Raw genomic sequence first — 10,627 nt, 5'->3', positions numbered from 1 at the left:
CTTGGTGACAGAGCTCGTTCCACAAGGGCCCCCTGTGACCGCTCCATCAGTCCCTGCTGTGGCACTGACAGGGTCACCTGTCCCTGGTGTCTGATAATTTTACAGGTGAAGGCCCAGTTTCACAGTGTGTTGCTCACTGGTGTCACCTATTCACAAATGAAAACTCATTTAGAGGAAGCTTTTTGAGTTTTCTCTAACAGATTTCCAAGGTCCAATCAGACGTTCAGACCTGACACATTTCTAAAGTGACGTCTTTACAATAAACTAATTTTAAAATGCTTCAGTTATTCTCTTGCTGTTAGAATCTCAGCAGTATAATGATAACTTGAAAGATACAAATAATGTAATTTTTTTAAAGAAAAAACTTATGTCTTAGGTTTTTGTATTAGATATTTCTTTAATAAAAACACTGCTTCCTGAGCCACAGCCTGAGTGCTCTCCTGAGGTTTCCCTCAGAGGCCGTTACCAGGGATTAGATGGTGAGTGACACCTGACAGCGGCTCCGAGAGCCCTGGTGCCACAGCCCGTCCTCTGCTGAGCCACCCTCAAGGAGCCGGAGGTTTAAACCTGGACTTTCTGATACAAGTGTGGCTTTAGGAGCTCTGTTTTTGTTTCCAATAAGAAGGAAAACCTCACTGACAGGGCTACTGTATGTGATGAAGAGTTTGTGATAGTTCCTCGTTTCTCAAGATCTGTGAGGCCGTATTAATTTAGAAAGCACATATATAGAGAGAGAGAGAGAGAGAGAGAAAACTGTGCATGTGTTTATGTGTGTCTCAGATGTCCGTGTATGTCGTGTGCCCCTGTGCGTGTGCCCACGTGGAGTACCCACACACACGCGTTCCCTACTGGGCTAATGGCCACATTCAGTTTTGAAAATTTATTGATTTTCCTCTTGTTTATATTTAGTTCCAGCTTTTATGAGGCCCTTCACCTTGCGAATAATGGTATTCTGGTATAATATTTATTATATTATATCTTAGTCTCCTAAGATTCAAACAGACTTACAGGCTGCAGGTGCACTTTAGTACTGCCGTTCGGGATTAGTTAGCGTCCTTCGCCCCAGGAGTCAGAATGTGCTCGTGCAAGGCCACGCCAAGTTGTTCCCCTTGTGAGGGCTTCGGCCTGTTGTTCATTCAGCCTCATGTAGAAGGTGAAATCTGCGTATCGTCCTTGATGTTTTTTACGTCCTGGGTATTGCAATACCTTCCTTCCAAATGTCAGAACGTGCCTTTTACTCTCAATGGCCTTGTGGCCTCTGGCCTATGCCCTGTGGTTTCCATTTCTCGTGTGGGATAATGAAACTGTGGAGACCAGGTGACTGGCAGTTGCCTAGTGCCCGCAGTTAAGACCAGCGCGCTTCTGGTTTAGCCTTCAGGACCTTGGTAAGTTCGGCCCCTCGCTTTGGTTAACCGGTGTTAGTGACCAGCATTCTTCCGGAACACAGGTTTGTGTCGTCGGGGTCACCTGTGCGGCCTGCCTGTTCCCGTGCATGAACGACCTGCGGTTCCCTGTGGTGGTGCTGGACGAGTGCAGCCAGGTGACAGAGCCGGCCTCCCTCCTCCCCATCGCCAGGTGACGGTCCTCCCCTCGGGCTCCGATGCCGGCTTTTTAAACATTCCCTCAAACTCCATTCAAGTGCTAAACTGATTTTTTAAAACAATGCAGAGGGCAGTTTGGGGGTTTAAGGAATCAAGGTTTTGTTAGATCGCAGTGTGGACGTTGGGATCACGTGATCCTGCAGGCCTTAGGGGCTGCGGGGCTCGGCTCCCCCCGGAACCTCGCGGGCGTCCTGTGGTGGACGCTTCCTCCTCAGCTGTAGTTTGAGAGCCTGGCTCCCCTGGAGACTGTTCTCCAGCGGCCTCCCCTCCATATAACTCCAGTGTTTGGTTTCTGAAAATAATTTTTAGATTAGGACGTAAAGCACATAACAAAATGAATCGAAATGAAGCTTGGTTCGTTGGGCTTCAGCAGACGGAACGCTGAGCCGTCCGGGCCGCTGCGCGGGCGACTCTGGAGCAGACCTCAGTGCCAGTCGCAAACGGGGTGGGAGGATGCGTGGCTACGTTCTGGCCCCAGCTCTGTCCTCAGGCCCTGGACTAGGGGGTCCCTGCGTCCTGGGGTCCCCGTGTCCTGGGGTCCCCAGTGTTAAAGTGGACCAGCCCCGGGCATACGCGGGGAGCAGGGAGGGGGGACTGTGAGGCCTGCACGAGGCGGGCAGCTGTACTGTGTACTAAACGCAGTGCAGACACGTCCAGTTCTCAATCGCCGCGCGAGGCGCTGTCACATCCAGTCTCTGGTGAGAAGCCCGAGGCTGGGAGACACTACGTGACGGCTGCACTCATGACGTAGCAGAGCTGAGCTTTAGACACAGGGTTTTGAAATGGGTCCCAGACCCAGTTCCAGTGTGTGCGGGGGTCCAAGAAGTCCAGTCGGTTCTGACATTACCACCCAGAGACGCATCAGACCCACAAGTTAGGGGCTCGTCCCGCACCCCACTTCAGACTCCTCCCTGTGCTGCTGACCGGCTGCGTACAGACGGGAGTTCCAACGACCCTCCACTCAGAATGCCAGTCACAAGCCCAGGGTGTCACCTGCACTTCTGACTGACCAACTGTAAATCACAGGTCCCCACGCCCCCCTCCTCAGCTTCCATTAGCATGCTAGGCGGCTCGCAGGGCCCAGAAACATGTGGCTCACCAGTCACTGACCTACTGTGAAAAGATGTGTCTCAGAGTCCAACCCATGGAAGAGATAGGTGCGGGGGGCGGGTGCAGGCCTTGCGTGCCCTCTGCAGACACGCCCCCTCCCAAGTCTCCACGGGTCACCAACCCTGACGCTCTCAGAACCGGCCTGTTGGATGTCTGTGGAGGCTTCATGCCACAGGCAGGACCGGTTGACTCACTGCCCATCACTTGGGTTAGTTACCCTGGCAACCCGTCCCCAGCCTCCGTGCTTTCCCAAAGCAACCTCGTTCACAGAAAAGAGGCAGTTTTATTACTCTCTCTCCTGGGAAATTGCAGGGGTTTCGGGACCTGTGAGCCCAGAATTGTGGACAGAGACCAAATACACCTGGGAAAGGGATTTTGGTCATTCGAATGACCGAATGCGTATTTCTTATAAGTCACAGTATTACATTTTCCCTCTAACACTTCAGCACTTTCCCTGAGAGCCTGATTCACTTCGTCTGTAACAAAAGAGTTTAAGCCAAGGAACTTCTAAGGAGACTTCTGAGCCAGCACTTGCGGACCCCAAAAGCCCTATCTGTCAGGGTGTGTTCTGAGACCCGATCCCGGGCCGAGCGGCCTGTAACGGGCCTCGTGGGAAAGGAGAGTTAGCTGCTTGAAGCGTTCTTTACAGCATGACTTGTCCGAGCCTTTTCACACATTTATTAGCACCGTTAAGCCTTGTTAGTTCTCAGAGCGCTTCATGATTCATTTTTGGGATTCTGTTTTTCAGGTTTGAATGTGAAAAGCTGATCGTTGTTGGAGACCCCAAACAGCTTCCTCCGACTATTCAGGGTTCCGAAGCAGCTCATGAAAATGGGTTGGAACAAACTCTTTTTGATCGACTTTGCTTAATGGTACTGCTGCTAAATTCATACAGAATTACCACTTATCGATTATGCACTACGTAGAGTAATAGAAAATGAAAACATTAGAAGATGTAGGCCCTGCCCCAAAAGAGTATTAATTGGAGTGTTTAGAAAGTACTCGTCATACTATAATGGAGCCCTATGATTTAAGTGTCCCTTTATAACATGAATTTTGTCCCATGTATTTGAATAGTAGGTCTTAAGTTTATTGCTTTTGCTCTAAAATCAAGAAATATAGCTCAATACGCATGTCAAATTTGGGTGGCAGGTAAGTAGATGTCTTTATTTTCTTTGCTTTTCTGTATATTTGAATTAGTTCAGAATTAGATAAAGTAAAAGAAATAAAAGCAATGTCTATTACTCCTTATAGAAAGTGTAGAAGCTACAAAGGAGCAAAAGATAAACAACACGTCTGTACTAACCTCTCTGCCCCCAAGAGAAAACCCTGTGTAATGTCTTAGTGTTTTTCCTTCCAGCTTTTATCCCAGGGGTGTATTCATGTAGCAAATATATGTATTTTTAGGGCCTGTATGTATATATAATAGAATATTTTTCAGCCATTTGCAACAACATGAATGTACCGTGAAATAAGTCATACAGGAAAAGACAGATACTGTACAATATCATTTATGTGTGGAGTCTAAAAAGCCAGACTCGTAGAAACAAAGGGAATGGTGGTTACTGGAGGCCGGGGCAGCACTAGGGAGCCGCTGGCCAAAGGCACAGATGCCCAGGTACAGCCGGGGATCCAGTGTCCAGCACGGTGACCGTGGGCAGCAGTGCCGTAGCATCCGCTCTGAAGTCGTTGAGAGTAGGTCTTAAATGTTCTCCCTACAAAAGAGGCGGAGGGGCCAGCTGAGGCAGTGGCGGTCACTTTGCAACATATAAGGTATCGAATTGACACTTCGTACACCTTAGAATTATACAATGTAATACGTCAGTCATGTTGCAGGAAAGCTGAGACAAATGTATGTATGTATTTTAACATAGTCAAGACCAAGCCATAAATACCTAGTTGCTATCCTGCATTTTTTAAGTGTCAAATTATAATAAATCATTTCCGTGTTAAAACTAGTGCTTTAAAATCATCACTATTGATTGCCATAACATGTTTAATCACTAAATACTGTGTCATGTGGTATATCATAGTTTAGTTGTGACATTGAACATTTAGTTGTTTCTGGTTACAACGAATGATCCTTTGAGCATTTTTATACCTAAAGCTTTTTGCTGGAGGTTTCACATGCCCACGGACTGACTTACCCATAAACTCGTGCCCTAAAGAGATTGAGGATTGATTTTATTTTTCACACAGTTTTCTCCTGTGGAAGGTACTTTGTGTGATCATTAGTCCTACATCTTATTATGTGTTGTTATTATTATTATTAGAGTACCTTACAGCTATTCAAAATCTTCAGTCAGTACCACAGAGCATTTTGCAAATCAGTACCACGCCCCAGAAGAGCCGTAGAGAACACGGGATTTGGGCTTCATGACACGTGAACAAAATGCGGAACTTCTTTGAAGATTCAGAATGAAAATGGCTTGTACACAGTGAGGACAGTTAATGAGTTATAAACAACATTTTCTAATTTTCTTTTAAAGATTCCCTTTCAATTTACTGTTAGGCCAGCACCACATAAATTATGAAAGCATATGTTAGGTATCAAACTTGCTAGATAATAAGTCTAAAGTTTGATATGTTTCATATTTTATGATTTTGTGGTATAATGTTAGCTTACATGAAAACATTTTTAGTGATTTTTAAAATATTTTTATTTATAGTCTTTATCATGTTTCTAATTCATTTATTAAGAGCACCATATGTGAGTACTTTTAAATGTTTAAATATTTTTTCCCATAAAGAATTGTTTTAACTTCTAATTTTTCTGCATTGAAATTTCTTAGGGCCACGAGCCAGTTCTGTTGAGAACCCAGTACCGCTGTCACCCTGCAATCAGTGCTGTCGCCAACGACCTGTTTTATGGCGGGGTCCTGGTGAACGGTGTTTCGGAGGCGGACAGGACGCCTTTGCTGGCATGGCTGCCTACCCTGTGCTTCTACAGCGTTCGTGGGCTGGAGCAGGTGGGTGGCGACAGGCAGCACTGTGCAGTTTCCCGGTTTAACGTCATTGTCGTTAGTGTGACTTTCTTGGTCTTTCCGTTGCCTTTCTGGGAAATGTAATTTGTGATCTGTCTGTTTTCCAGACCGAAGGAGATAACAGCTTTCACAATGTGGCGGAAGCCGCTTTTACACTCAAGCTGATCCGGGCCGTGCTCGCGAGCGGAGTGCCGGGCTCCGCGGTGGGTGTGATAACGTTGTACAGGGCCCAGATGTGCAAGGTTCGTGTGACACAGTCGCTTCTAACACGTGCTGAATCCTGTAATTTTATATTGCAGTGTTCGATATTTTTGTTGTGGTTTGGTTTGGTGGTTGAAAAGCTTTGGGAACTGTGATTAATGTATTAAAAAGTAAACATTCTGATTTTTGTCTGGTCTGGCTTTTTTTCTGTATAATTAAATGTAAACTTAACAAGGTTTAATTAAATTCAGTTTACAGCTGTTGGGGCAAAATGCAAATAAACAAATTAGAGGGAAGCAAATGTGCACGCTATGTGTTTTGGGGCAGATGGGATTGGATCTGTGTTTTCCAAAATGTTCTTCCATTATTACATTTCATCAGTGAGTCGAAGATAGATACCAGATGTTAACGTGCACAGGAGCCGTTTACTTTCAATTAGTTTTTATGTTTTCATTTTAAATTTTTTAGTATTTTCATGTTTCACTGTTTATCAACTAAATTAGCATATCCAGATGAGTTCTCCAGCAAAAGATAAATCACCACTTGTGATTTTGTTTCATGATTTATATTGTCATCTAGTTGTTTATTATTTTAGAAGCTAGCCAAATCTATGCGAGTCATAAAAAAAGACAATGGAAATGTCACTGTTGGTTAGAACAAGACAGCCACTGTGAGGAGGCCGGGCTGGGGTCCCTTGTGACCTCTGCACTGCGTGACCCCGTCTTCCTTGCCCCACAGCTCTGTCACTTGCTCAGGGACGCGGACTCCGACCCGCCCGAAGTCAAAGCTGTGCAGGTGTCCACAGTAGATGCCTTCCAGGGAGCTGAGAAGGAGATCGTCATTCTGTCCTGTGTGCGGACGCGACAGGTCGGCTTCATCGATTCAGAAAAGAGAATGAACGTCGCACTGACCCGAGGGCGGAGGCACCTGCTGATTGTGGGGCACCTGGCCTGCCTGCGGGGGAGCCGGCTGTGGGGGCGCGTCATCCAGCACTGCGCAGGTGAGGCGGGGCACGCTGGGGGTGGCATTTTGGATAAAAACTGACTTTCGGGCTGGTGCTTGGAGGGGTTTGAGCGAGAGCAGCTCTGAGTGTGCTGGCTGTGGTGACAGTGAATGCCGCTGTCTCACGTCTGTCTTTTTTAAGGGCGGGAAGATGGGTTGCAGCATGCAAGCCAGTGTGAGCCACAGCTGGACCTTCTCCTTAAAGATTATTTCGAAAAGCAAGCAGAAGAAAAACAGGAGGAAAAGAGTGAAAAGGACAAATCTCGTTTACAGAAAGGTGCGGTTCAAATCTTTCAGTGTTTATAGAAATTTAAATTTATTTTACACCGTGCGTTTTTTAATATTTTTATTACCCCAAAACCCTTGTTATCAAAAATAACGTTAAATAACTATGTATAAAAGTTTGCTCTTCAAAAAGGTATGCATCACTTACATTAACGTAGGCAGATGTCGAGGGTGACATAAAATCTTACTAATAAAAATACATCTTTTCTAAAAATTGCAATCTCTGCTGGGAGAATGGACTTGGCGGGGGCGGGAGTGAAGGCCTTCATGCCCTTCTCAGCGTCACTGCAGAACCACGTGAACATCTCCAAGCCCGTGTTAGAACGTGGCTGCAGCTCTGCCAACACCCTCCTCTGAGCTAGAGCTCTGAGTCTTTTAAAAATAAACACAACGCCCCGTCATTTTACAAGTTAAAACATCCAGGGTAACCGTTTTCAGAGGCAGGGGGAAGACAGGCGAGCGGGAGGCGAATGGATGGGCGTGACTCCTGCCCGCGGCCCGTGTCCTGCCTGTCTTCCCCCGCGCGTTGGTTTGCACGTAGTTATTGGTACATACGGAGCATAACAGACTTGAAATTCTTATTATAAGACTGCATTCTGCTCATAGAACATGTGCAGAACGCGAAGAGCTGCAGCAGGAAATGCAAAGCACCTGGAGACGCCCCGGCGACCGTCCGCTAGCTCCCCGCGTCCCGGTCTGTGTGTGGCTGTGTCAGGAGGTCGGCGGCCGTCGTGTGACTCAGGCGCTGTGAATGCGGCTGCGTTTGCCCATCCTGCGTGGGACAGGGGCCGCTCTCCGCCCACCTTGCTGGGGTCTTCCCCAGCTGGAGTGTCTGGGACCCCGTCACTCGGTGTTCATTCTGAAGATGCAGATAATGGCGTCCTTGAATTACTTCCCAGTAAGGAGGACCGGAGAAGGAAATCCAGCGAACAAATGCCTCCTCCCTCCACAGGCCTGTCCCGAACGTGCGGTGGCCTGTGGTGTTCGTGCAGACCGCCCCGAGGGGTGCAGCCTGGCCAGCCGTGCGGCTCCTGACGGCCGCGTGACCTGCACCAAGGCTGCTGCCCTGACCCCCTCTCTCATCGCTCATTCTGAGCCCGTCCTTGGTCAGCGGAGCTGAGTCGCAAGTGATTTTTTCCCAAGAAGAGCTCGTGGATGATGTACCCTCTGAGGCCCTGTGCCGCAGGTGTACATCATGTGCCGCAGGTGTGTCATGGCACCCAGGATCGCCCCATTTCCTGTGTGACAATGATACCTGCACGTCCGAGCTGCTCAGCCGGATGGCAGGCTGCTCCCACCTGCCAGTGTGCACGCGAAGCGCTCGAAGGCCAGTCCCACCCTGTGCTCGCGCTTCCCTGGCCCCCCATCCGCTCCGCCTCCGATCTGCTCAGCTTTCGAGAACTGTGACTTCTGTGACTGGATGAGCGGTGTGACCCCGCAGGGCTGGGCTCTCAGCACTGGCTCCTGGCACTGGGTGGCCCTGGCCACAGGACGCGTAGTAGCACCTCTGGCCTCTGCCCACTAGATGCCAGTTGTGTTCCCCCCAGGTTATGACATCGGTAACGTCCCCAGACGTTGCCAGGTGTCCTGAGTCGAAGGTGGGCCCGGCAGCCGCACCTGGCAGCGTGGCTGTCCCATCACCAGTCAGTGTCCAGCCTGTGTTTCTGACCCAAGCAGCTGTTACGGTCTGATTTTGCAGGGCACGCCCGGCCGTTTCTGGCAGGTGCCGGGTGGCCCACCCGTCACCTTCTCAGTTCAGGGTCCTCTCCCTCGCAGTCCACGGCCCTCCCAGGGCCTGCCAGCAGGCCAGCTAGGGGTGTCAAACAGTTACCTCACATGTCTGCATTGCTATCGTGACGTGACAGAGCCTGTGGAAACCTTTTAAACACGAACACTTTGGAATCTATAAAGGGACCTCCCATTCCTCCGGTAACATTCTCGTCTGAGCCACAGCGGGCACGGACGTGGCGTAGAAGCCGTTCAGGGACTGGCCGTAGTGCTTCTGCTGGGGTGGCTGGATCTTACAACGACACACCTCCCTTTTTTTTCTATTTTATACTATGCCTATTTTTTCCTTCTCGAAGGCAAAATCTTTTTTCTCTTTTGATAAGTTAACATTCAGGGTTTTTTAGTCAGCACCTTTTGACCCCTGCACCCAGTTCCCCTGCCCCAGCCTCTGGGAGCCACCAGCCTGTTGCTTTTGTTTTGGATGCCACACGTGAGTGAGGTCACACGGCATTCGTCTTCCTGACTGATTTCACTTAGTGTCACGCCCTCGCAGTCCATCCGCGTCCCAAGATGTGACGGCGGCACAGCCGAGCTGCCCTTCTCCCCAAGGCTGTCGCTGGCTTCCTTCTGAGACCCGGCAGGGGTGCCGGGGGCCGCTGACCATCTGAAAGAGTAACGTAGTGAATCAAAACATTCTTCCGATAGGGCAGTGCTGAACGTTGTAGCGCTGCCTTTGGTCCGTAAACAAAGCATGGTGTCTGAACCCCGAGAATTAATATGGCCCTTGTTTCTATTTTTATGAAGAAAAAGGCCATAACAGCACTTGATATAAAAAAATCCCCCAAATCCAGACTATCACCTGCTTTATCTTTTTTATCTCAAATTCCAAGGTTGGATAGACACAAATTGAATATTTTAGGAGTATCCCATTCAATCAACACATATTAAAATTTCCCACAGTTTTACACTACTCAAAGTAACAAGCCAGCTTTACAGCTAGAGCTATCATGTATCTGTAGACAGCAGTTGTGTTAAAAGGTGTGTTCAGTCAACGATAGAAGGTCCTCTGAGCTTTTGTTTATGGAAAAGGCCTTTCAGTTTGTGCGTCGCATTCAGATCAGGCGGAATGTCCAGGTGTTAATCTGCCCACCAGCTGCGTTGGCCGTACAGGGTGTGCGTGTTAGGTTTTCACCAGATTCTTTCACGAGCATCACATTAATCCCTAGGGAGGAGGGCCTTTTCCCGTTTTGTAAATGATGAAGCCAAGGATCGGAAAACCGAAGCGATGCGTCGGCCTGACCCTCCGGAACTGGTCCAGGCAGGGGAGCCCAGCCCCATCTACGGGACGCCGTTTGGCGGGTTGGCACCTGCACGGGGGGTCCTGGGGGCGTTATCGGAAGGCGAACGGCAAACCCCGACCCTAACCGTCCTCCCCGACCCAGCCCAGCCCACTGGCCTCCTCATAATTCACCGTGGCTAATTTATCATGTAAATGTTTATTAACTGTTGGTTTATGTGAAAAGTCTGTACTTTCCTGGTAAATATGTTTTGCCTGAGAAATGGGATTGTTGGCTTTTCTTTGGAGGTCTGTATTGGCTGCTGGAAGATCCAGTCTGCTTCTTATTACAAGAAAAACTGCTAACAAAAATGTACTATTAGCTAAGCTGGTGATTATTCTATTATCAAAAGTTGTTTAAAAAATAATCTATGTTTCAT

General features: G+C 48.4%; 1 protein-coding gene across 1 annotated transcript in view; it reads left to right on the top strand.

Moving 5' to 3' along the window:
• Positions 1-10,621, top strand: part of ZGRF1 (zinc finger GRF-type containing 1) — a 53,778-nt gene extending 43,157 nt beyond the window's left edge. The window contains exons 18-24 of the mRNA XM_023520861.1: positions 1,448-1,575; positions 3,460-3,583; positions 5,504-5,680; positions 5,803-5,937; positions 6,635-6,896; positions 7,041-7,175; positions 7,790-10,621. Of these exons, the coding sequence (XP_023376629.1) occupies positions 1,448-1,575; positions 3,460-3,583; positions 5,504-5,680; positions 5,803-5,937; positions 6,635-6,896; positions 7,041-7,175; positions 7,790-7,863 (1,035 nt within the window). The 3' untranslated portion in view covers positions 7,864-10,621. The remainder of the gene's footprint in view (positions 1-1,447; positions 1,576-3,459; positions 3,584-5,503; positions 5,681-5,802; positions 5,938-6,634; positions 6,897-7,040; positions 7,176-7,789) is intronic.
• The last annotated feature ends 6 nt before the right edge of the window (positions 10,622-10,627 follow it).

Source organism: Pteropus vampyrus, unplaced genomic scaffold (genome assembly GCF_000151845.1).
Source record: "Pteropus vampyrus isolate Shadow unplaced genomic scaffold, Pvam_2.0 Scaffold282, whole genome shotgun sequence".
Classification (NCBI taxonomy): Eukaryota; Metazoa; Chordata; class Mammalia; order Chiroptera; family Pteropodidae; genus Pteropus; species Pteropus vampyrus.
The sequence above is the reverse complement of the archived record's forward strand: the minus strand, read 5'-3'. Positions and strand labels throughout refer to the sequence as shown.